This window comes from Scyliorhinus canicula, chromosome 11 (assembly GCF_902713615.1).
Source record: "Scyliorhinus canicula chromosome 11, sScyCan1.1, whole genome shotgun sequence".
NCBI lineage: Eukaryota > Metazoa > Chordata > Chondrichthyes > Carcharhiniformes > Scyliorhinidae > Scyliorhinus > Scyliorhinus canicula.
Window position 1 is genome coordinate 72,599,343 of NC_052156.1, and position 25,945 is coordinate 72,625,287.

Genomic DNA, 25,945 nt, shown 5'->3' on the forward strand with positions numbered 1-25,945 from the left:
AGGAGGCCGGCAGCGGCAGAGGTGCTAAGGGGGTTCATGGAGCAGATGGGGGGGGGTAGACCCTTGGAGATTTGGCAGGCCAAGGGCGAGGGAGTATTCTTTTTTCTCCCACGTCCACAGGGTGTACTCCAGAATAGACTTTTTTGTACTGAGCAGGGGGCTGATTTCGAGAGTGCAGGACACGGAGTACTCGGCCATTGCGATTTCGGACCATGCACCACACTGGGTAGAGGTAGAACTGGGGGAAGCACGGGACCAGCGCCCGTTGTGGCGCCTGGATGTGGGGCTGCTGGCGGACGATGAGGTGTGCGGAAGGGTCCGGAAGGGCATTGAGTGATATCTGGGCACGAACGACACGGGCGAGGTGAAGGTGGGGGTAGTCTGGGAGGCCCTGAAAGCAGTGGTCAGAGGAGAGCTGATCTCCATAAGGGCACACAGAGAAAGGAAGGAGAGGCAGGAGAGGGAGAGACTGGTGGGGGAACTTATAGAAGTGGACAGGAGATATGCGGAGACACCAGAGGAGGGGCTGTTGAGGGAGCGGCGCAGTTTACAGGCCCAGTTTGACCTACTGACCACTAGGAAGGCGGAGACGTAATGGAGAAGGGCACAGGGAGCGGTCTATGAGTACGGGGAAAAGGCGAGCAGGATGCTAGCACACCAGCTGCACAAGCGAGATGCAGCCAGAGAGATTGGGGGAGTGAGAGAGAAGGGAGGGAACGTAGTGCAGAAGGGGCAAGAGGTGAACGGGGTCTTCAGGGATTTCTACAGGGAATTGTACCGGTCTGAGCTGCCCAGGAGGAGGGGGGGAATGGAGAACTTCCTCGATAGATTGAGGTTCCCAAAGGTCCAGGAGGAACGGGTGGAGGGGCTGGGGGCGCCGATAGAGCTGCAGGAGCTAGTTAAAGGGATAGGCCAGATGCAGGCGGGGAAGGCGCCGGGGCAGGATGGGTTCCCGGTGGAATTTTATAAGAAGTATGTGGACTTGGTGGGTCCAGTGCTGGTGCGAGCCTTCAATGAGGCGCGAGAGGGGGGGGGTTCTGCCCCTGACAATGTCACAGGCCCTGATCTCCTTGATCCTGAAGCGGGACAAAGACCCTGCACAGTGCGGGTCCTACAGGCCTATCTCCCTCTTGAATGTAGATGCCAAACTGTTGGCAAAGGTCCTGGCAACCAGAATAGAGGATTGTGTGCCAGGGGTAATCCATGAGGACCAGACGGGGTTCGTAAAGGGACGACAACTTAACACAAATGTCCGGAGACTGTTGAATGTGATTATGATGCCAGCAGTGGAGGGGGAGGCTGAGATAGTGGTAGCACTGGATGCGGAGAAGGCATTCGATAGGGTGGAGTGGGAATACCTGTGGGAGACGCTGGAACGGTTTGGGTTTGGGGAGGGATTTATCAAGTGGGTGAAGCTGCTGTATTCGGCCCCGATGGCGAGTGTGGTTACAAACGGGAGGAGGTCAGAGTATTTTGGGCTCCATCGAGGTACCAGGCAGGGATGCCCCCTATCCCCCTTACTATTTGCATTAGCGATCGAACCGTTGGCGATGGCACTGAGGGGTTCAGGGGGGTGGAGAGGACTGACAAGGGGAGGGGAGGAACATCGGGTATCACTCTATGCGGATGATTTGTTGTTATATGTGGCGGACCCGGAAGGGGGAATGCCGGAGGTAATGGAAATACTAGCGGAGTTTGGGGACTTTTCGGGATATAAATTAAATGTGGGTAAAAGTGAGGTCTTTGTGATACACCCGGGAGATCAGGGGGAGGGAATTGGGCGGCTCCCCTTTAAGAGAGCAGTAAAGAGCTTCAGGTACTTGGGGGTGCAGGTGGCAAGGAACTGGGGGACCCTCCACAAGCTGAACTTTTCAAGGCTGGTGGAGCAGATGGAGGAGGAGTTCAAGAGGTGGGACATGGTACCGCTGTCGCTAGCAGGGAGGGTGCAGTCAGTCAAAATGACGGTCCTCCCGAGGTTCTTGTTTCTGTTTCAGTGCTTGCCCATCTTTCTCCCCAGGGCCTTCTTCAAGAAGGTAACTAGCAGCATTATGGGCTATGTGTGGGCACATGGCACCCCTAGAGTGAGAAGGATTTTCTTGGAACGGAGTAGGGACAGGGGAGGATTAGCGCTACCCAATCTTTCCGGATACTACTGGGCGGCGAACGCATCGATGGTGCGCAAGTGGGTGATGGAGGGGGAGGGGGCAGCTTGGAAACGTATGGAGAGGGCGTCCTGCGGCAATACAAGCCTGGGGGCGCTAGTAACGGCACCATGGCCGCTCCCCCCCACAAGGTATACCACGAGTCCGGTAGTGGCGGCCACCCTGAAAATCTGGGGGCAGTGGAGGCGACACAGGGGGGAAGTGGGGGGTCTGATGGCGGCGCCACTGGGAGGGAACCACAGATTTGTCCCGGGGAACACTGGCGGGGGATTCCAGAGCTGGCACAGGGCGGGCATCAGGCAACTGAGGGACATGTTCATAGAGGGGAGGTTTGCGAGCCTGGGAGAGCTGGAGGAGAAATTTGAGCTCCCCCCGGGGAACACGTTTAGATACCTGCAGGTGAAGGCATTTGCCAGACGACAGGTGGAAGGATTTCCCTTGCTTCCCGATAGAGGGGTGAGTGATAGGGTGCTGTCAGGGGTCTGGGTCGGAGAAGGGAAGGTCTCGGACATCTACAAAATAATGCAGGAGGTGGAGGAGGTATCGATAGAGGAGCTGAAAGACAAGTGGGAAGCGGAGCTGGGAGAGCAGATAGAAGATGGGACATGGGCGGATGCCTTAGAGAGGGTCAATTCGTCGTCGTCGTGCGCAAGGTTGGGCCTCATCCAATTTAAGGTGCTGCACAGAGCCCATATGACGGGGACTAGGATGAGTCGGTTCTTCGGGGGTGAGGACAGGTGTGTTAGGTGTTCGGGAAGCCCTGCGAACCATGTACATATTTTCTGGATGTGCCCGGCACTGGAAGAGTTCTGGGAGGGGGTGGCGGGGACGGTATCGAGAGTGGTGGGAACCAGGGTCAAACCAGGGTGGGGGCTAGCGATTTTTGGGGTTGGGGTGGAGCCAGGAGTACAGGAGGCAGGGGAGGCCGGAATATTGGCCTTTGCGTCCTTGGTAGCTCGGAGAAGGATCTTGATTCAGTGGAGGGACACAAGGCCACCAAGTGTTAACACCTGGTTAAACGACATGGCAAGCTTCATCCAATTGGAAAGAATCAAATTCGCCCTGAGAGGGTCGGTACAGGGGTTCTTCCGGCGGGTGGCAGCCCTTCCTTGACTTTCTGGATCAGAGATAGGAACTGGAGGCCGAAACAGCAGCAACCCGGGGAGAAAGGGGGGGGGGGGGGGGGAAAGGGAGGGGGGGGGATAGCAACGAAGGGAGCACGTCAGCGGGGGGTCGCGGGCAACGACTGCCCGAGGCCATCGGCAGAAAGGGAAAAAACGGTTTGGTTGCTAGACTGGTAGCGCGCGGGGGGGGGGGGGGGGGTGGGGGGGTGCGCGCGGGGGAGGGCGTGGGGAGGATTTGCCAGGGGGGATTTGTTGTGTTATAATTTAAAATGTAGTAGGGGTAAATGTTTGTATCGAAAAATTTCAATAAAAATTATTTAAAAAAAAAAAAACCTGATTGTGTTGAAGAAGGTACATTTAAAGCGGGCTGGGTTCAGGTTTTGAGATTTTTACTTCAGCCACAAGTTTTTGGGGGTTACAATTATCACCAATTACTTACTTTTTGTGTCACACAATCAGGTGTTGGGTCTCTAGTGGATTAACTCCTTACTAATCAGGGACCACGGCTGGAGATGCCGGTGTGTGGAAATCCGGGGAAAACAGAACTGGCTATGTTCAAACAGATTTTCAGCTCTTGGTGTCTCAACTCAAAGGACAAACAATTTCCATTTAGATAATAGTATTGAAGATTGACTACTTCAGCAATAATCAGTGTCATCAACAGTGGAGGGAGATAAAAGCTTGCTTTTGATCCAGAGATATTTCTTCGAAAGAATTAGCTAGTCTGAGAAGAAAAATCAACTTTAGTGTTAAGCTTGCAACTATATCTCGAAGGAAGAAAGGATTTAATTATTTTCGGGGATCCCATTAATTAGCACATCACAAATTCATGGACTCAAGTTCAATTAAAAACTGCAACAATACAACACATTAAGTTGCACTGATAACCTGTGCACTGTTGTTAATAATCCATATCAAAACAGATTGGATAATTATTAGAAGATATACTCTGTGGTGTGTTAGCCAATTTTGTATTTAGCTCAGTGGGCTAGTCAGCTGGTTTGTAATGTAGAACAAAGCCAACAGCGCGGGTTCAATTCCCGTACCGGCTGAGAATTATAAATTCTCCCTCTGTGTACCCGAACAGGGGCCGGAATGTGGCGACTTGGGGCTTTTCACAGTAACTTCATACTTGTGATAATAAAAGATTCTTATTATTTAAATACTAACCATACAAAGTCTGCTACACTGATTATGGGGTCCGCCCACTTCACCTTCTAGGTAGACAATGCGACACTTGTCAGGGCTGAACCGAGGAGACCAAACAGCATTTATTTGAGATGAAAGTTGCACTGTGAAAGAAAAGCCATAAGCTAAACATTAGCATGAGCAAAATACATTTCAAAAGGACACTAGAATAAATTTGTTGAGGCTTTGTTCACAACATAGAGCCTCATTGCCTGGAGCATGGATCAGAGAACTGGGTACTCTATGAATTAGTCCCACCTGTGTATTGTTCTCTAATCTATGCTTCCGTTGAGTAAGCCTATTCTGGGACTGTGTCTTCTAGAGAATTTAGCTCAACATCTTCCTGAAAATTAACTTGCAAAAAAATTAAGAGGGGCTCTGCTGCATGTATGATGTCATTACCTGTAGTAAAGTGTATTTTAACATAGTTTGTTGATGATATAATTGGGTGAAAATTATGCTTGACGCTTCAAGTGTTCTCCCTCCACAAGCAAAAGGTTTATCAAAGATTATATGAAGACAGTTCACCTTTAGGGATGTTACAATAGAATTAAAATGAAATGGCAATATCGATATGAGCAATTCAGTATAGTATTCCCCCTTATTACAGTCTTGCTCTGCAATTCAGCTTTTTGGAATGATGCACATCATGGGTTGGACAAGCTGACTACACACAGTATTGCATTGCAAAATGCAAAGCTCCACTGCTGTAAGACACTCCATCAATCGATGATGGTCATGACATCCCGTGCCCCTCTCACAACAAAGCTCTAAATCGCCTCATTCAATTACACTTATACTGTCATTATTCTGCATTGTATGGTGCGTTTTTCCTCAACACTGGGTTAGATATAATGCCATTATTTCCTCAGTTCAGAAATGGTGCTGATACTAATGCCACATTGCTAACCAGTAATTTCATATTTCAGGATTGCATTGCAAAAGAAGCTGGGACCACCTCTGTCGATTCTCATTCCACAAGACAATATAACTCATTTACATAACCTACGCTGCTTAATCTGATTTGAAAAGCCTAATTCATCCATCAGATTCATTGCCAGTTGACACTAAAGCTCCAAATCGCTACCTTACAAGCAAATTAAGTGCTGCCAACGATATGAAGATGGTAAGAAAAACTCAACAGGAGTCACTTACCACAGTTACCACCTGTCAGATCCACATAGTACAGTCCAGACCTAGAAAGAAGAAGAATAGATCAACATAATGATAATACAATACATTTTAAGAAGGACATTAGACAGGAACAGTGTGTACAATGTTTTAAACTCCTTTTGGTCCAACTAGAGAGCTCCAGATGAATTCTATAAATATTTGGGAAAGGCAGTATTATGGCAAAGAAAAAGCTATGGAGAACATTTTGTACAGATTTACTTTTGTGACAAGATCTTTAAGAAAAACAAGTTGTTACATATTAAACTCAAGTTGAGTTGTACAAGTTTCATTGGAAAATCATTCTAAGTACCTCCAAAACCTGTTATTCCTGCAGGAGATGCGGTGATGGATATTTTCAAAGTCAAAGATATCAAATTGTATGATACTCAATAATTGATGCTCTGAGTTCAGTGTATATTTAATAGTACAATTTGGCTGCTGAGTTCCCATAAATTGCTCAAAATTGTTTCTTAAAGACTTCCAGTGACGGGATTTGCTGAGTACCATGGCCTCCGAGGTAAGAAAGAAGGACAGAGGTTTCGGCCAGTTTTGTGCTGTGAGGTTGCGTTTTCAGCCCCTCTCTTTTTTTTTGCCGGGAGCTAGGCCAGAGATGGTGCCTTTCATTTCGCTGCGGTTTGGGAACATTCTCAGCAGCTGATGCTGCCGGGCCCCGTGAAAAGGACGGACTCCATTTCTCATGACTTCCAGGGTGGGGGAGAGAGGAGGGGGGGGACTCCTTAGCCAGCTGGCACTTGGTTCAGGTCCTTTTTAAAAGGTAACACTTGACCCCGAATCGCCCTGCCCCGGTCTCCCTCAACCAAACATCACCAAAGAAGATTTATCTGAACATTGTCCACTGCTGCCTGGGGGACCTTTACTATGTCCAATTCAGGCTGCATTAAAACACTGACCACTTTTTCAAGGTTATAAACATGCATTGGGGCGCCCTGAGGTCTTGTAGAAATGCAATCTTTTTTCTTGCATCACCTTTCCTTATTTGGCAGTTTGTTCCACTACAGAGTCAATCCAGGACCAAAACTCAACGTGGTGGGATGGAAAACAGCCACATTTGGGTTGAAATTGTCCTGCATACCTGTTTGGGTTTGCGTGATGAATATAAGAAATTGTTGGGGGTTTACTACAGGCCTCCCAACAGCCAGCGGGAGATAGTGAAGCAGATAGGTAGACAGATTTTGGAAAGGAGTAAAAACAACAGGGTTGTTGTGATGGGAGACTTCAACTACCCCTAATATTGACTGGGACTCACTTAGTGCTAGGGGCTTAGACGGGGTAGGGTTTGCAAGGAGCATCCAGGAGGGCTTCTTAAAACAATTTGTAGACAGTCCAACTAGGGAAGAGGCTGTACTGGACCTGGTATTGAGGAATAAACCCAGCCTGGTGGTAGAAGTTTCAGTAGGGGAGCATTTCGGGAACTGTGACCACAATTCAGTAAGTTTTAAAGTGCTGCTGGACAAGAATAAGAGTGGTCCTAGGGTGAATGTGCTAAATTGGGGGAAGGCTAATTATAACAATATTAGGCGGGAACTGAAGAACCTAGATTGGGGGCGGAGGTTTTGAGGGTAAATCAACATCTGACATATGGAAGGCTTTCAAATGTCAGTTGAAAGGAATTCAGGACCAGCATGTTCCTGTGCGGAAGAAGGATAAATACGGCAAATTTCGGGAACCTTGGATAACGATAGATATTGTAGGCCTCGTCAAAAAGAAAAAGGAGGCATTTGTCAGGGCTAGAAGGCTGGGAACAGACAAAGCCTCTGTGGAATATAAGGAAAGTAGGAAGGAACTTAAGCAAGGAGTCAGGAGGGATAGAAGGGGTCACGAAAAGTAATTGGCAAATAGGGTTAAGGAAAATCCCAAGGCTTTTTATACATACATAAAAAGGAAGAGGGTAGCCAGTGAAAGGGTTGGCCCACTGAAGGATAGGCAAGGGAATCTATGTGTGGAGCCAGAGGAAATGAGCGAGGTACTAAATGAAAACTTTGCATCAGTATTCACCAAAGAGAAGGAATTGGTGGGTGTTGAGTCTGGAGAAGGGTGTGTAGATAGCCTGGGTCACATTGATATCTAAAAAGACGAGGTTCATAGTTGATAGAATTTACAATGCGGAAGGAGGCCATTCAGCCCATCGAGTCTGCACCGACTCTTGGAAAGAGCATCCTACCCAAGCCCACACCCGTGCCATATCCTCATAATCCAGTAACCCCACCCAACACTAAGGGCAATTTTGGACACTAAGGGCAATTTAGCATGGCCAATCCACCTAACCTGCATATCTTTGGATGAGGTGTTGGGCACCTTGAAAAATATTAAGGTAGATAAGTCCCCCGCGGCCTGATGGGATCTTCCCCAGAATACTGAAGGAGGCTAGAGAGGAAATTGCTGAGGCCTTCACAGAAATCTTTGGATCCTCACTATCTTCAGGTGATGTCCCGGAGGACTGGAGAATAGCCAATGTTGTTCCTTTGTTTAAGAAGGGTAGCAAGGATAATCCAGGGAACTACAGGCCGGTGAGCCTTACGTCAGTGGTAGGGAAATTACTGGAGAGAACTCTTTGAGACAGGATCTACTCCCATTTGGAAGCAAATGGACGTTTTAGTGAGAGGCAGCATGGTTTTGTGAAGAGGAGGTTGTGTCTTACTAACTTGATAGAGTTTTTCGAAGAGGTCACAAAGATGATTGATGCAGGTAGGGCAGTGAATGTTGTCTATATGGACTTCAGTAAGGCCCTTGACAAGGTCCCTCATGGTAGACTGGTACAAAAGGTGAAGTCACACGGGATCGGGGTGAGCTAGCAAGGTGGATACAGAACTGGCTAGGTCACAGAAGGTAGAGAGTAGCAATGGAAGGGTGCTTTTCTAATTGGAGGGCTGTGACTAGTGGTGTTCCGCAGGGATCAGTGCTGAGACCTTTGCTGTTCGTAGTATATAAATGATTGGAGGAAAATGTACCTGGTCTGATTATTAAGTTTGCAGACGACTCAAAGGTTGGTGGAATTGCAGAGCGCGATGAGGACTATCAGAGGATACAGCAGGATTTAGATCGTTTGGAGACTTGGGCGGAGAGATGGCAGATGGTGTTTAATCCGGACAAATGTGAGGTAATGCATTTTGGAAGGTCTAATGCAGGTAGGGAATATACAGTGAATGGTAGAACCCTCAAGAGTATTGAAAGTCAGAGAGATCTAGGTGTACAGGTCCACAGGTCACTGAAAGGGGCAACACAGGTGGAGAAGGTAGTCAAGAAGGCATATGGCATGCTTGCCTTCATTGGCCAGGGCGTTGAGTTTAAGAATTGGCAAGTCATGTTGTAGCTGTATAGAACCTTAGTAAGGCCACATTTGGAGTATAGTGTTCAATTCTGGTCGCCACACTACCAGAAGGATGTGGAGGCTTTAGAGAGGATGTTGCCTGGTATGGAGGGTATTAGCTATGAGGAGCGGTTGAATTAACTTGGTTTGCTCTCACTGGAACAACGGAAGTTGAGGGGCGACCTGAGAGAGGTCTACAAAATTATGAGGGGCATAGACAGAGTGGATACTCAGGGGCTTTTCCTCAGGATAGAGGAGTCAATTACTAGGGGGCATAGGTTTAAGGTGCGAGGGGCAAGGTTTAGAGGAGATGTACGAGGCAAGTTTTTTCTTTTACACAGAGGGTAGAGGGTGCCTGGAACTTGCTGCCGGAGAAGGTGGTGGAAGCAGGGACGAGAGTGACATTTTAGGGGCATCTGGACAAATAAATGAATAGGATGGGAATAGAGGGATACGGACCCAGAAAGCGTAGAAGATTTTAGTTTATACGGGCAGCATGGTTGGCGCGGTCTTGGAGGGCCTGTTCCTATGCTGTACTTTTCTTTGTTGAAAGGTGGTTCTCCTCCTAAGAATTCAAAATTAGGCTCTTTTAACCAAAATAGCCTGCAAGAACCAGGAAAAAAAGCATCCCCTCACTGTCTCCAATAGAAACACAAGGAGTGATACAGAACAACAGCAGTTCCAGAGGCAAAAAACAGGAGCCAGGAGAAGCGAGTGAATGGGACGGTGAACTATTGAGGCAAAGAAACGCCATCGAACGAGAGGGACGAACTAACCGCACACCGAGCTCCCCCTCACCAGAGGGTGGATGGAAGAAGTTCCTCACCAGGGAGCTAAGGGAGCTCAAAGACGACATCAAGGCCGACATAAAAGCAGCGGTCAGGGTGGCAGAGGCAGAGGCCCTGCAGGTGCCCCTGGACAAAGCAGAGAGGCAGATATCGGCCCAGGAGAACACCAAAGAACTGGAAAGGGTCGCAACAGGCCAGAACGATTGAATCATCACCCTAGAGACAGAGAAACGAGTTTGGTGGCGACACAGGGAAGACTAAAGGGGAAGTCTGGGAGAACAGATCGTGGCGCCAAAATCTGAGGATGCTGGGCCTGCCAAAGGGAACCAATGGCAGGAACCTCATGGACTACGTGGCCCAGATACTGGGAAACCTGGTGGTAAGGGACAGTTTCCCCAACATACCAGAGATAGAGAGAGCCCATAGGTCACTCCAGCCGAAACCTAGGACCAGGGAGCAGCTGAGGGCCATAATTACCAAGATGCGCCGGTACCAGGACCAGCAAAGAATCCTATGCTGGGCCAGACAAAGACCTGCAACTGGGGAGGACGCCAGATTCGGATATATCAAGGCATTGGAGCAGACAAAGCCAAACGCCGGGCGGAATTTAAGAGCAAAGGCGGCCCTGTACAAAAGAGGGGTTGAATTTGGGATGCTGTACTCAGCCAAACTATGGGTCACTTTCCCAAGGAGGACACGGAGCATTACTTTACGGCCCCTGTGGGCGCTGACAAATTTGTCCAAGAGATCAGGCTGGGATGGCAGCGAATAAGACAATCGTGAAAAGGTCACCTGGAGCACAGTGGTTAGCACTGCTGCTTCACAGCACCAGCGACCCAGATTCGATTCCCGGCTTGGGTCACCATCTGTGTGGAGTCTGCACGTTTCCCCTGTGTCTGCGTGGGTTTTCTCCGGGTGCTCCGGTTGCCTCCCGCAAGTCCCAAAACATGTGCTTGTTAGGTGAATTGGACATTTTGAATTCACCCTCAGTGCACCTGAACAGGCGCAGGTGTGGGGCGACTAGAAGACAACCACTTTGGAGGGTCCCTAAACAAAGGGAAACCCCAGAGTTTAGGGGCTCACCCATATGGCGCACACACAGTTCGCAGCCATGCTGGGTGGCCCCTGGACAAAGGGAAACACGGGAGTGCAGGGGCCTGGTCTCGTGACCAGTACGGTGACCGCAGGCATCTTAGATGGCCCCCTAACAAACGGAGACCCCGGTGTGTAGGGGCGCATCCTCATGGTAAGTATGGTTGATTCCGCAGGAAGATGGAGACAAAACCTCCCCGCCAGAATAGTCACCTGGAACGTCTGGGGGCTTAACAGCCCAGTGAAAAGATCCAGAGCCTTCACCCACCTAAAAAGTATGAAAGCCGACAAGAAACACACCTGAGGGAGAAGGACCAACTGCGGGTAAGAAAGGGCCAGGTGGGACAGATGTACCATTCTTGCTATGGGATGAGGGTCAGGGGGGTAGCCATACTGTTTAATAAGAGGGCAACATTTGCCGCAACGAGGGTGGTTACGAACCCAGGAGGATGGTACGTCATGGTCAGCGGGTCCTGAATGGGGCACCAGTGGTCCTCGTTAACGTGAACACTCGCAACTGGGATGACACAGAGTTTCTAAAGGAGACCCTATCATAAATCCCCGACATAGATACTCACCGACTAATCAGGGGGGCGGGGAACACCCATGGACAGACAGATGAAATTCCAAATCAGGGAAGACCTCAAATATGCCGAAAGAACTAAGCGCATTTATGGAGCAGATGGGGGCAGTCAACCCTTGGAAGTTCACACATCCAGGGGAAAAGGAGTTTCCCTTCTTCTCGCAGGTACACAAGGTATACTCATGCATTGGCTTCTTTGTGGTGGGAAAGCGGTGCTTCCAGGGATACTAAGAGTGGAATACTCTGCAATTGTAATTTCTTTTTTTTTGAAATAATTTTTAGTGAAAAATTTTGAATTTATACAACAATAACGCACCATAGTAAAATACCAAAAATAACAATAATATTAACAATCATAAACATTCGCCCCACCTCCATGAACAAAACGGCATTTTAACAACAATGCAAATTAACACAATATAAAGTTACAGAATAGACACTACAATAAGGAACCCCACCCCCCCCCCCCCCCCCCCCCCCCCCCCCCCCCCCCCCCGGGTTGCTGCTGCTATTGACCAAGTTACCTATCTTTGAGCCAGGAAGTCCAGAAAAGGCTGCCATCGTTTATAGAACCCTTGTATTGATCCTCTCAGGGCAAATTTGACCCTTTCCAATTTTATAAATCCCGCCATGTCACTGATCCAGGTCTCCACACTTGGGGGCCTTGCATCCTTCCACTGCAGCAGAATCGTTCGTCGGGCTACTAGGGACGCAAAGGCCAGGGCACCGGCCTCTTTCGCCTCCTGCACTCCCAGCTCTACCGCAACTCCAAAAATCGCGAGTCCCCACCCTGGTTTGACCCTGGATCCAACCACCCTCGACACCGTCCCCGCCACCCCCTTCCAGAATTCTTCCAGTGCTGGGCATGCCCAGAACATATGGGCATGATTCGCTGTACTCCCCGAACACCTGGTGCACCTGTCCTCACCCCCAAAGAACCTACTCATCCTAGTCCCGGACATGTGGGCCCGGTGCAGCACCTTAAATTGGATGAGACTAAGCCTCGCACATGAAGAGGAAGAGTTGACTCTCTCCAAGGCATCCACCCAAGTCCCGTCCTCTATCTGCTTCCCGAGTTCCTCCTCCCATTTAGCCTTCAGCTCCTCCACTGACGCCTCCTCCACCTCCTGCATTACCTTATAGATGTCAGACACCTTCCCCTCTCCTACCCACACCCCCGAAAGCACTCTGTCCATCGTCCCCCGCGAGGGCAGCAGAGGGAATCCCTCTACCTGTCGCCTAGCAAACGCCTTTACCTGCAGGTATCTGAACATGTTCCCTTGGGGAAGGCCAAATTTATCAACCAGTTCCCCCAGGCCCGCAAACCTCCCGCCAATAAACAGGTCCCTCAATTTGCTGATGCCCGGCCTTTGCCACCCCCTAAATCCCCCATCCTTGTTCCCCAGGATGAACCGATGGTTGCCACCCAGTGGAGCCTCCATCGAGCCCCCTGTTTCCCCCCCGATGCCGTCTCCACTGTCCCCAGATCTTAGGGTCGCCGCCATCACCGGGCTCGTGGTAAACCTCTTAGGGGAGAGCGGCAACGGTGCCGTTACCATGGCACCCAAGCTCGTACCTCTACATGACGCCATCTCCATTCTTTTCCACGCCGCCCCTACCCCCTCCATCGCCCATTTACGCATCATTGACACATTGGCTGCCCAATAGTACCCCAGAAGGTTGGGCAGCGCCAGCCCGCCTCTATCCCTCCCTTGCTCCAGGAACACCCTCTTCACTCTCGGAGTCCCATGTGCCCACACAAAGCTCAAAATACTGCTAGTCACTCTCCTAAAGAAGGCCCTGGGGATAAAGATGGGCAGGCACTGAAAGAGGAACAAGAACCTCGGAAGCACCGTCATTTTGACGGACTGTACCCTCCTCGCCAACGGTAATGGCAGCATGTCCCACCTCTTGAACTCCTCCTCCATCTGATCTACAAGTCTGGTGAAGTTATGCTTGTGAAGAGTCCCCCAGTCCCTGGCCACCTGCACCCCCAGGTACCTAAAGCTCTCCCCTGCCCGCCTAAGCGGGAGCCTACCAATTCCTTCCTCCTGGTCTCCAGGGTGCACCACAAACACCTCGCTCTTGCCCAAATTTAATTTATAACCTGAAAAGGTCCCAAACTCAGCTAGCAACTCCATCACTCCCGGCATCCCTCCCACCGGGTCCGCCACATACAGTAACAGGTCATCGGCATACAACGACACCCTAAGTTCCTCTCCACCTCGCACCAAGCCTCTCCACCTCTCTGAATCCCTTAACGCCATCGCCAGCGGCTCAATTGCCAGTGCAAACAACAAGGGGGACAGGGGGCAACCCTGCCTGGTCCCTCGGTAAAGCCGGAAGTACTCCGACCTCCTCCTATTCGTGGCCACGCACGCCATTGGGGCCTCATATAGCAGCCTTACCCATCTAATGAACCCCTCACCAAATCCAAACCTCCCCAACACCTCCCATAGGTACCCCCACTCCACTCTATCGAAGGCCTTCTCCGCATCCAGCGCCACCACTATCTCTGCCTCCCCCTCAATCGCCGGCATCATGATGACATTCAACAATCTCCGCACATTCGTGTTCAGCTGCCTTCCCTTCACGAAACCTGTCTGGTCCTCGTGCACAACCCCTGGCACACAGTCCTCTATCCTGGTGGCCAGGATTTTTGCCAGGACCTTAGCGTCCACGTTGAGGAGAGATATGGGCCTGTATGAACCACACTGCTGGGGGTCCTTGTCGGGGCAAAGTCCCCCCTTCCCACGCTTCATTGAGTGTCCGCACCAGCAAGGGGCCCACTAGGTCCACAAACTTTTTATAAAATTCCACTGGGAACCCATCCGGCCCCAGTGCCTTCCCTGACTGCATCTGCCCGATCCCCTTAACTAGCTCCTCCAGCTCAATCGGCGCACCCAACCCCTCCACCTTCTCCTCCTGCACCTTCAGGAAAGAAAGCCCGTCAAGGGACCTCTCCATTCCCCTCTTCTCCCCCGTTGGCTCCGACCGGTACAGTTCCCCGTAAAAGTCCCTGAAGACCTCATTCACCTCTACCCCCTTCCGCACCACATTCCCACTCTTGTCTCTCACTCCAGCAATTTCCTTAGCCGCATCCCACTTGCGGAGCTGATGAGCCAGCATCCTACTCGCCTTTTCACCATGTTCGTACACTGCCCCTTGTGCCTTCCTCCACTGTGCCTCCGCCTTTCTAGTGGTCAGCAAATCAAATTTAGCCTGCAGGCTGCGCCTCTCCCCCAACAGTCCCTCCTCTGGTGCCTCTGCATACCTCATGTCCACCTCCAGCATCTTTCCCACCAGTCTATCCCTCTCACTCCTCTCCCTGTGTGCCCGGATGGATATCAGCTCCCCACGAATCACTGCCTTCAGGGCTTCACAGACCATCCCCACCTGAACCACCCCGTATCATTCACCTCGAGGTACCCCTCAATACTTGCCCGGACCCTCCTACACACCTCCTCCTCCGCCAACAACCCCACATCCAACCGCCACAACGGACGTTGGTCCCGTACCTCCCCCATCTCCAACTCTATCCAATGCGGAGCGTGGTCGGAGATTGCAATGGCCGAATACTCGGCCTCCTCCACTCTCGGAATCAGTCCCCTATTCACCACGAAGAAATCTATCCGAGAGTAGACCCTATGTACGTGGGAGAAGAAAGAGTACTCGCGTGCCCTCGGCCTCACAAACCTCCATGGATCCACCCCACCCATCTGATCCATAAACCCTCTCAGTACCTTGGCCGCCGCCGGCCTCCTACCTGTCCTAGAGCTGGACCGATCCAGTGAAGGATCCAACACCGTATTAAAGTCCCCCCCTATGATCAGACCTCCCGCCTCCAGATCCGGGACCCGTCCCAACATACGCCTCATAAAGCCCGCATCGTCCCAATTTGAGGCACACACACTAGCCAGTACCACCTTCTCTCCTTGTAGCCTGCCCCTAACCATAACATACCTACCCCCCTTATCCGCCACCACCTCCGATGCCTCAGACAACACATTTTTCCCCACCAGAATTGCCACTCCCCGGTTCTTCACATCCAACCCCGAGTGGAAAACCTGCCCCACCCATCCCTTCCTCAGGCGGACCTGGTCCGCCACCTTCAGGTGGGTCTGCTGAAGCATTGCCACATTTGCCTTTAGCCCCTTCAGGTGAGCCAGTACCCTCGACCGCTTCACCGGCCCATTCAACCCTCTCGCATTCCAGGTGACCAACCGGATCAGAGGGCGTCCCGCCCCCCCTCCCCCGTTGACTAGCCATAGCCCGTCGACTGCCCGCCCCAAGCCAACACCCACTGCACGACCCAGTCCCCACAGCGACAACACCTCTGCTCTGTCCCCCCAGCCCCCACCAGCTCCTTCCTGACCCTACCAGCAGCAACCCGGTATTCCCCTTTCCCCCCCTCCTCTCCCCCCAGGCTAGGAACCCTCCCAGCCACGAACCATCCTCCATTGTACTTCCGTGGATCAGATAACTTCTGCTGACCCCGGAAACTCCCGCCAATAACCCGACCCCTCCCAAAGTGGGATCATCCCCCAATCTATCCCTCCTCCAGGCACCGCTCCAGCGCGGGGAAGAACCAGTTAAGGCCCCGCCTCCCCCGTCACCGTCTCCGCACCCCAGCCCTGCAGCACGGGAAACCAGAGGAAAGCCCGCGCTTTCGCACTGCCCCACCACACCCTTCTGACGCAGCTCCCAAATAACAGCCCCACTCCATACCCCCAGCCCGACATAGAATACAACAAACCCCCCCGACCCTCCCCGCAAGATACACAACTCAACCAATGCCCCACAGCAGAAAAAAACATTGCAGAACACCCCCATAAATAACCATATCAAAACTGCAAAAGTACAAAAAAAAGAACATAGCAACAGCAGAATCCAGCGCTAAGATATTACAACCGACCTCGCAACACCAAACCCCTAGTTCAAGTCCAGTTTCTCCGTCCGCACGAAGGCCCACGCCTCCTCCGGGGAATCAAAATAATAATGCCGGTCCGAATAAGTTACCCACAGGCGCGCGGGCTGCAACATTCCGAACTTTATGTTTTGCCTGTAAAGCACCTCCTTCGTCCGATTAAATCCGGACCGCTGCTTAGCCACCTCCGCACTCCAATCCTGGTAGATCCGTACTACCCCATTCTCCCACTTGCTGCTCTTCACCTTCTTGGCCCAGCGCAGCACACACTCCCGATCACTGAACCAGTGGAACCTCACCAGCACGGCATGCGGGGGTTCATTTTCCTTAGGCCTCCTGGCGAGTACCCTGTGTGCTCCCTCCAGCTCCAGGGGCAGATGGAAAGACCCGGCCCCCACTAGCGAGTTCAGCATTATAGCCACATAGGTTGTCAGGTCCGACCCCTCCAGCCCCTCCGCAAGGCCCAAGATCCGCAGGTTTTTCCGCCTCATGCGGTGATCAAGCTCCTCGAAGCGTTCCTGCCACTTCTTGTGGAGTGCCTCGTGCCCCTCCACCTTACTCACTAGGACCATGGCCTCCTCCTCTCGTTCAGTGGCCTGCGTCTGCAACTCCTTGATGGCAGCACTCTGGGTGGTCTGAATCTCCGACAGCCTTCTGTTTGTTTCCTGCAGAGAGCTCAGTACCTCAGCCTTGAAGTCTGTGAAGCAGCGCAGGAGAGCAGCTAGTTGCTCCTGGGCCCACTGTTTCCACTCCTCTGGAGCTCTGCCGGCGGCCATCTTGGATCCCTTCCCCCGTTTTTTCTGGGGAGCTGCTGCTGGTTTTTCCCCCTTTCCACTCCGAGTTCGAGTCATGGACTGCGGGGAAAGTCGTTCAGCACACCTTCCCCCACCGGGAGACGTCGAAAAATTTCCATTTTGGGCTCTAAAAAGAGCCGAAAAGTCCGTTTAAAACGGGAGCTCCCAAATGTGTGGCTTCCTACTTCATCACAGCCACCGGAAGTGCAATCGTAATTTCTGACCACGCTCTACACCACATGAATATGATAGAGAAATACAGCACAGAACAGGCCCTTCGGCCCATGATGTTGAATAGGAGTTGGAGAAGGGCCGTGTCCAACATTCCCCATGGAGGTTGGACACGGCCCTCCTTGCCAACAAGGCTTTTTGCGAGAAAATGACATAGGCCATAGATGGATATATTAGCAACAACCAGAATGGGGAGGTCGCACCCTCCACATTCTGGGAGCCGCTGAAGGTTATTAACAGGGCCGGGATTCTCCCCTACTCGGCGGGGCGGGGGGTCCCGGTGTAGCGGAGTGGCGCCAACCACTCCGGCGTCGGGCCTCCCCAAAGGTGCGGAATTCTCCGCACCATTAGGAGCTAGGCCCGCGCCGGAGTGGTTGGCGCCACGCCGACTGGCGCCAAAACCGGCGCCAACGGCCTTTGACGCCCGCCGCCCGGTCTGGCCGAAAGGCCTTCGCGGTTGGCGCATGCGCCGGTGCGACAGCGGCCGCTGACATCACCACCGGCGGTGGAGGCGGGGAGGGTGGCTCGGCAACAACTGGAGGTAGACCAGCGGTGCTCTGAGGCCCGGGCCTTAGAGCTTCTGTCCGAGAAGAAAAAGCTACTATTTACTTATTAATACCAGAAACAAACAGAATTATGAAGCCTGGATTTTAATCTGGGGCGGAAGTGTGGCCGGGGTATTGGAGTAACAGTGAAGAGCCCAATGATTGTGCTGGAGTGGTCGCTTTAATTTCAGATATCAGACTTCACATGACGGTTGGCAGGCAGGGAAAGGAAACTGGAATGTGGCGACTAGGGGCTTTTCACAGTAACTTCATTTGAAGCCTACTTGTGACAGTCAGCGATTTTCATTTAATTTTCATTTAGTGGGCAGCACGGTAGCATTGTGGATAGCACAAATGCTTCACAGCTCCAGGGTCCCAGGTTTGATTCCGGCTTGGGTCACTGTCTGCGGAGTCTGCACATCCTCCCCGTGTGTGCGTGGGTTTCCTCCAGGTGCTCCGGTTTCCTCCCACAGTCCAAAGATGTGCAGGTTAGGTGGATTGGCCATGATAAATTGCCCTTAGTGTCCAAAATTTCCCTTAGTGTTGGGTGGGGTTACTGGGTTATGGGGATAGGGTGGAGGTGTTGATCTTGGGTAGGGTGCTCTTTCCAAGAGCCGGTGCAGTCTCGATGGGCCGAATGGCCTCCTTCTGCACTGTAAATTCTATATATCTCATTTCATAAGTGCAGGTCGCTTCCAGAGGCCAGGGGAAACAGGTTTAAAGAATAAAGTACAGCAAAGGAACAGGCCCTTCGGCCCTCCAAGCCTGTGCTGATCATGATGCTGTAACAAAAAAAAACCTTCTGCCCCTACTCAGTCCGTATCTCTCTATTTCGTCCTTCTTCATGTACCCATCCAGATTTCTCTTAAATGTTCCTAACGTGCCTGCTTCCATCACAGCCTCTGGCAGCACATTAGCACAGTTGCTTCACAGCTCCAGGGTACCAAGTTTGATTCCCAGCTTGGGTCACTGTCTGTGCGGAGTCTGCACGTTCTTCCCGTGTTTGTGTGGGTTTCCTCTGGGTGCTCCGGTTTCCTCCCACAGTTCAAAGATGAGCAGGTTAGGTGAAATGGCCGTGTTAAATTGCCCTTAGTGTCCAAAAAAAGTTAGCAGGGGTTACTGGGCTGCAGGGATAGGGTGGAGGTGTAGGCTGGGGTAGGTGCTCTTTCCAAGGGCCAGTGCAGACTCGATGGGCAGAATGGCCTCCTTCTGCACTGTAAATTCTATGATTCTATTCAGCACGTTCCAGGCACCCACCACTCTCTGTGTGAAAACTTACCCCGTACATCCTCTTTAAACCTTCCCCCTCACCTTGAACCTGTGCCCCCTTGTCATTGCACCTTTGGAAAAGACTGTCCACCCTGTCTAAGCCTCGCACACTTTTGTAGACCTCCATCAGGCCTATTCACGTTTGTTTACAAAGATATCCAGCAGAGGGCAGCAGAGCAGAGCTTCTGATTGGCTGTTCCGGGGAGATTTGCATACATGCAGTGCGGTCAGCGTAAGTTGAAGCTGTACCAGCGCAAGTGACCCGAGGAGTTCGAGTGAAGGCAAGCATCCAGCAGAGGGCAGCAGAGCAGAGCTTCTGATTGGCTGTTCCGGGGAGATTTGCATACGTGTAGTGCGGTCAGCGTAAGTTGAAGGTGGTTTGTGAAGGGGCTGTTCTCGAGTGACAGCTTTACCCGAAACACTACTTACATAGTGTCTCCCACCCATCCTCCTCCTCTAACCAAAAAAAAAGTTCTGTCCGTCGGATTGCTAAACTAACAAGTTTTTTTTTTTTAGTTTTCAGTAGTTGGGAAGTTAGTTCAGTGGGAATGGAGGCTAGGGCAGTTGAATGTTCCTCCTGCAGAATGTGGGAGGAAAGGGTCACCTCGAGTGTCCCTGCTGACTACATCTGCGGGAAGTGCACCCAACTCCAGCTCCTCAAGAACCGCGTTAGGGACCTGGAGCTGGATGAACTTCGGATCATTCGGGAGGCGGAGGGGGTTATTGAGAGGAGTTATAGGGAGGTAGTCACACCTCAGGTAAAAGAAGAAGGTAGATGGGTTACCGTCAGGTGAGGGAGAGGGAACCGGCAGGCAGTGCAGGGATCCCCTGTGGTCGTTCCCCTCTATAACAAGTATACCGTTTTGGATACTGTTGCGGGGGATGACTTACCAGGGGTAAGCAATGGGGCACAGGTCTCTGGCACAGAGTCTGTCCCTGTTGCTCAGAAGGGAAGGGAGAAGAGGAACAGAGCACTTGTCACTGGGGACTCCATAGTTAGAGGAACAGACAAGAGGTTCTGTGGGAACGAAAGAGACTCACGGTTGGTGTGTTACCTCCCAGGTGCCAGGGTTTGTGATGTCTCTGATCGCGTTTTTGGGATCCTTAAGGGGGAGGGGGAGCAGCCCCAAGTCGTGGTCCACATAGGTACCAACGACATAGGTAGGAAGAGAGATGGGGATTTGAGACAGAAATTCAGGGAGCTAGGGTGGAAGCTGAGAGCTAGAACAAACAGAGTTGTTATCTCTGGGTTGTTACCCGTGCCACGTGCTAGCGAAGTGAGAAATAAGGAGAGAGAGGAGTTGAAATGAAAATCGCTTGTCACGAGTAGGCTTCAATGAAGTTACTGTGAAAAGCCCCTAGTCACCACATTCCGGCGTCTGTTCGGGAAGGCTGTTACGGGAGTTGAACACGTGGCTACAGGGATGGTGCAGGAGGGAGGGTTTTGGTTTCCTGGATAATTGGGGCTCATTCTGGGGTAGGTGGGACCTCTACAAACAGGATGGTGTTCACCTGAACCAGAGGAGTACCAATATCCTGGGGGAGAGATTTGCTAGTGCTCTTCGGGGGGGTTTAAATTAATTCAGCAATGGGATGGGAACCTAAATTGTAGTCCCAGTGTACAGGATGTTTCAGAGTAGTGAGGTCAGGGATAGGGTTAAAAGTTCGAAAGAGGGCACTGGCAAGCAAGACGCTGGTTTGAAGTGTGTCTACTTCAACGCCAGGAGCATCCGGAATAAGGTGGGTGAGCTTGCAGCATGGGTTGGTACCTGGGATCTCGATGTTGTGGCGATTTCGGAGACATGGGTAGAGCAGGGACAGGAATGGTTGTTGCAGGTTCCAGGATTTAGATGTTTCTGTAAGAACAGAGAAGATGGTAAAAGAGGGGGGGGGGGGGTGGCATTGTTAATCAAGGAAAGTATTACGGCGGTAGAAAGGACATTTGAGGACTCGTCTACTGAGGTAGTATGGGCCGAGGTTAGGAACAGGAGAGGAGAGATCACCCTATTGGGAGTTGTCTATAGACCTCCGAATAGTTCCAGAGATGTGGAGGAAAGGATTGCAAATATGATTCTCGACAGGAGCGAGACTAACAGGGTAGTTGTTATGGGGGACTTTAACTTTCCAAATATTGACTGGAAATACTATAGTTCGAGTACTATAGATTCGTCAGTTTTTGTGCAGTGTGTGCAGGAGGGTTTTCTGACACAGTATGTAGACAGGCCAACAAGGGGCGAGGCCACATTGGATTTGGTACTGGGTAATGAACCCGGCCAGGTGTTAGATTTAGATGTAGGTGAGCACTTTGGTGGTAGCGATCACAATTCGGTTATGTTTGCTTTAGCAATGGGCAGGGATAGGTATTTACCGCAAGGCAAGAATTATAGCTGGGGGAAAGGCAATTACGATGCTATTCGGCAAGATTTAGGATGTATAGGATGGGGAAGGAAACTGCATGGGGATGGGTACAATCGAAATGTGGAGCTTTTTCAAGGAACAGTTACTGCGTGTCCTTGATAAGTATGTACCTGTCAGGCAGGGAGGAAGTTGTCGAGCAAGGGAACCGTGGTTTACTAAGGAAGTTGAAGCACTTGTCAAGAGGAAGAAGAAGGCTTATGTTAGGATGAGACATGAAGGCTCAGTTAGGGCACTTGAGAGTAACAAGTTAGCCAGGAAGGACCTAAAGGGAGAGTTAAGAAGAGCGAGGAGAGGACACGAAAAGTCATTGGTGGATAGGATCAAGGAAAACCCTAAGGCTTTCTATAGGTATATCAGGAACAAAAGAATGACTAGAGTAAGATTAGGGCCAATCAAGGATAGTAGTGGAAAGTTATGTGTGGAATCAGAGGAGATAGGGGAAGCGTTAAATGGATATTTTTCGTCAGTGTTTACACTGGAGAAAGACAATGTTGTCGAGGAGAATACTCAGGTTCAGTCGACCAGGCTAGATGGAATTGAGGTTCACAAGGAGGAGGTGTTAGCAATTTTGGAAAGTGTAAAAATAGATAAGTCCCCTGGGCCAGATGGGATTTACCCTAGGATTCTCTGGGAAGCCAGGGAGGTGATTGCAGAGCCTTTGTCCTTGATCTTTATGTCGTCTTTGTCGACAGGAATAGTGCCAGAAGACTGGAGGATAGCAAATGTTGTCCCCTTGTTCAAGAAGGGGAGTAGAGACAACCCTGGTAATTATAGACCTGTAGCCTTACTTCGGTTGTGGTTAAAATGTTGGAAAAGGTTATAAGAGATAGGGTTTATAATCATCTTGAAAAGAACAAGTTGATTAGCGATACTCAACACGGTTTTGTGAAGGGTAGGTCATGCCTCACAAACCTTATTGAGTTTTTTGAGAAGGTGACCAAACAGGTGGATGAGGGTAAAATTGTTGATGTGGTGTATATGGATGTCAGTAAGGCATTTGATACGGTTCCCCACGGTGCACTATTGCAGAAAATAAGGAAGTATGGGATTGAAGGTGATTTAGTGGTTTGGATCAGTAATTGGCTAGCTGAAAGAAGACAGAGGGTGGTGGTTGATGGCAAATGTTGATCCTGGAGTTCAGTTACTAGTGGTGTACCGCAAGGATCTGTTTTGGGGCCACTGCTGTTTGTCATTTTTATAAATGACCTGGAAGAGGGTGTAGAAGGATGGGTTAGTAAATTTGCAGATGACACGAAGGTCGGTGGAGTTGTGGATAGTGCTGAAGGATGTTATAGGATACAGAGGGACATAGATAAGCTGCAGAGCTGGGCTGAGAGGTGGCAGATGGAGTTTAATGCGGAAAAGTGTGAGGTGGTTCACTTTGGAAGGAGTAACAGGAATGCAGAGTACTGGGCTAATGGCAAGATTCTTTGTAGTGTAGATGAACAGAGAGAACTCGGCATCCAGGTACATAAATCCCTGAAAGTTGCCACCCAGGTTAATAGGGCTGTTAAGAAGGCATATGGTGTGCTAGCCTTTATCAGTAGGGGGATTGGGTTTCGGAGCCACAAGGTCATGCTACAGCTGTACATAACTCTGGTGCGGCCGCTCCTGGAGTACTGCGTGCAGTTCTGGTCACCACATTATAGGAAGGATGTGGAAGCTTTGGAAAGGGTTCAGAGGAGATTTACTAGGATGTTGCCTGGTATGGAGGGATGATCTTACGAGGAAAGGCTCAGGGTTGTTTTCGTTAGAGAGGAGAAGGCTGAGAGGTGACTTAATAGAGACATATAAGATAGTCAGAGGGTTAGATAGGGTGGACAGTGAGAGTCTTTTTCCTCGGATGGTGATGACCAACACGAGGGGACATAGCTTTAAATTGAGGGGTGGTAGATATAGGACAGATGTCAGAGGCAGTTTCTTTACTCAGAGAGTAGTAGGGGTGTGGAACACCCTGCCTGCAACAGTAGTAGACTTGCCAACTTTAAGGGCATTTAAGTGGTCACTGGATAGACATATGGATGAAAATGGAATAGTGTAGGTCAGATAGGCTTCAGATGGTTTCACAGGTCGGCGCAACATCGAGGGCCGAAGGGCCCGTACTGCGCTGTAATGTTCTATATTGCCGTATTTTCTGACGATTTGTTTGCCACTTCATTTTCATCAACAATTACCCCAATTTTATCAAAGTACAACACCAGGTTAAAGTCCAACAGGTCTGTTTCGAATCACGAGCTTTCGGAGCACTGCTCCTTTCTCAGCAGTGCTCCGAAAGCTAGCGATTCGAAACAAACCTGTTGGGCTTTAACCTGGTGTTGTAAAATTTCTTACTGTGCTCACCCTAGTACAACGCTGGCATTTCCTCATCAATTTTATTAAAGGCATTGATTGTCACTGGAAAACTCAAAATAAAAATCATCAAATTTTCATGTTAGCATTGCACTTTAAACAGTATTCATTTACTCAATATTGTGGGTACTGCCAGCTATCCAAATTCCTGCCCAAGCAACTGTAATCGTTGTGAAAGACGAGACAGTGAGTTTTCGATTGGAGGGCACTGCACTTCGGACTCATTTAATCCAAACATATATTTCCCTAAAAGAGACTCTCCCTGGACAGCAAATTAAGAGCAAGATCCTGAGTAGATTGTAATTCTGGAGAGCAACGAGTGAATTCAAGCAACCCAGTTGCTGACCGTCCAAAATTAGCAAGTTGAACAAAAATCAGATAAATAACCAGGGACTGTTTGGCTAGTGAAGAGACTAGGCAATGCCTTTACAGTGAACAACTAAATGACCTCATATAATTTCAGTTCAAAGTTTTTTCTTACTTCCTGTTGGAGCAGTATGCGAGACCTAACCGTTGACCTTCATGATCCCATCCAACAAATATGATTCCAGTGTCATTGGGAGCCCAAAATGCCTGAAACACAAACACAAGGTTGCGGACAAAAGATAAAAGCAGCGTGTTACAAAGCAGACCCTTTGCATTCCACGAGGGTGTAAGCAGTCTGATCCACTGGAAATTTGATTAAAAGGCACAACGCAAATTAGTTTCAGAATATCATGTTCAGGCCTGGAAGGGGGGGGGGGGGGGGGGGGGGGTGAGCATGCGAAGACAAAGATAGGCTGTTGCGATGTGGCATGGGGTGAGAGATGACATGGGCAGGGGCAGAGATGGGAGTCATCTGGGATGGGCTAGGTATAGGGTGGAATTAAGGGGACAGAAGTTAAAGTGGCGAAGATGACAGACGGTTGAGGGAATTGGAGGTGTAAACCTCTGGTACGGCTGGTAATATGGAACATCCAGGGGCTGAATGGGCCGGTTTAAAGGTCACGGATGTTCACGCATTTCAGAAGCTTGAAAGCGGGGGGTAGTCTTTCTGCAGGAGACGTAAACCTGTGCAATGGACCAGGTTAGGTTACGGAAAGGCTGGGTCGGGCACTGCATTTGATGCGAAATCGAGGGGAGTGGCGATTTTAATGAGCAACAAAATGGGATTTGTGAGTGCGAAGGAGGTGAGGGATCCAGGTGGGAGTTATGCGATTGTGAGTGGGGTATTGGAAGGGGAGCCGGTGGTGTTGGTAAATGTGTACCCCCGAAATTGGGATGATGTGGATTTTATGAGGGGGTTGCTAGAAGCGATCCCAGATTTGGCCACGCACCAGTTGATCATGGGAGGAGATTTTAACTGTGTCTTTGGTTTAGCACAGTAGGCTAAACAGCTGGCTTGTAATGCAGAACAAGGCAGCAGCGCGGGTTCAATTCCCGTACCGGCCTCCCCGAACAGGCGCTGAAATGTGGTGACTAGGGGCTTTTCACAATAACTTCATTGAAGCCTACTTGTGACAATAAGCAATTATTATTATTAGAGCTGAGGGTGGATTGGTCAAGCCCCAGGTCAATCGATACGGCGCGAATGGCAAGGTAGCTGGGGGGAGGGTTTACGGAGAGGATGGGTATGGTGGATCCATGGCGCTTTCAGAGCCCAGGGGGAAGGGAGTATTCCTTCTTTTCACACGTCTATAAGATGTATTCGAGGATTGATTACATTGCAGTGAGTCAGGAGATTTTGGTTGGGGTGGAGGGGGCAGAGTATGCGGGGATAGTTATCACGGACAATTCGCCCCACTGGCTGGAGATTCGGTTTAGATCGGCGCGAGAGCAGAAGTTGGGTGGATGTTTGATTCATGGTTGTTGGTGGATGGAGGTTTTTGTGATAAGGTGCAGACGGCGATTAAGGGGTTATGTGGAGTTAAATCAGAATAGGAAGGTGTTGGCAGCCCTTTTTTGGGAAACACTGTAGGTAGTGGTCCCGGGGGG

General features: G+C 50.5%; 1 protein-coding gene across 2 annotated transcripts in view; it reads right to left on the reverse strand.

Moving 5' to 3' along the window:
• The window catches only part of apeh (acylaminoacyl-peptide hydrolase), a 147,501-nt gene that overhangs the window by 85,385 nt on the left and 36,171 nt on the right, over positions 1–25,945 (reverse strand). For both annotated transcript variants that reach the window (XM_038810725.1, XM_038810724.1), the window contains exons 8-10: positions 24,453–24,544; positions 5,630–5,670; positions 4,457–4,578 (exon numbers count right to left, since the gene is read on the reverse strand). In XM_038810725.1, coding sequence (XP_038666653.1) covers positions 4,457–4,578; positions 5,630–5,670; positions 24,453–24,544 — 255 coding nt within the window. The remainder of the gene's footprint in view (positions 1–4,456; positions 4,579–5,629; positions 5,671–24,452; positions 24,545–25,945) is intronic.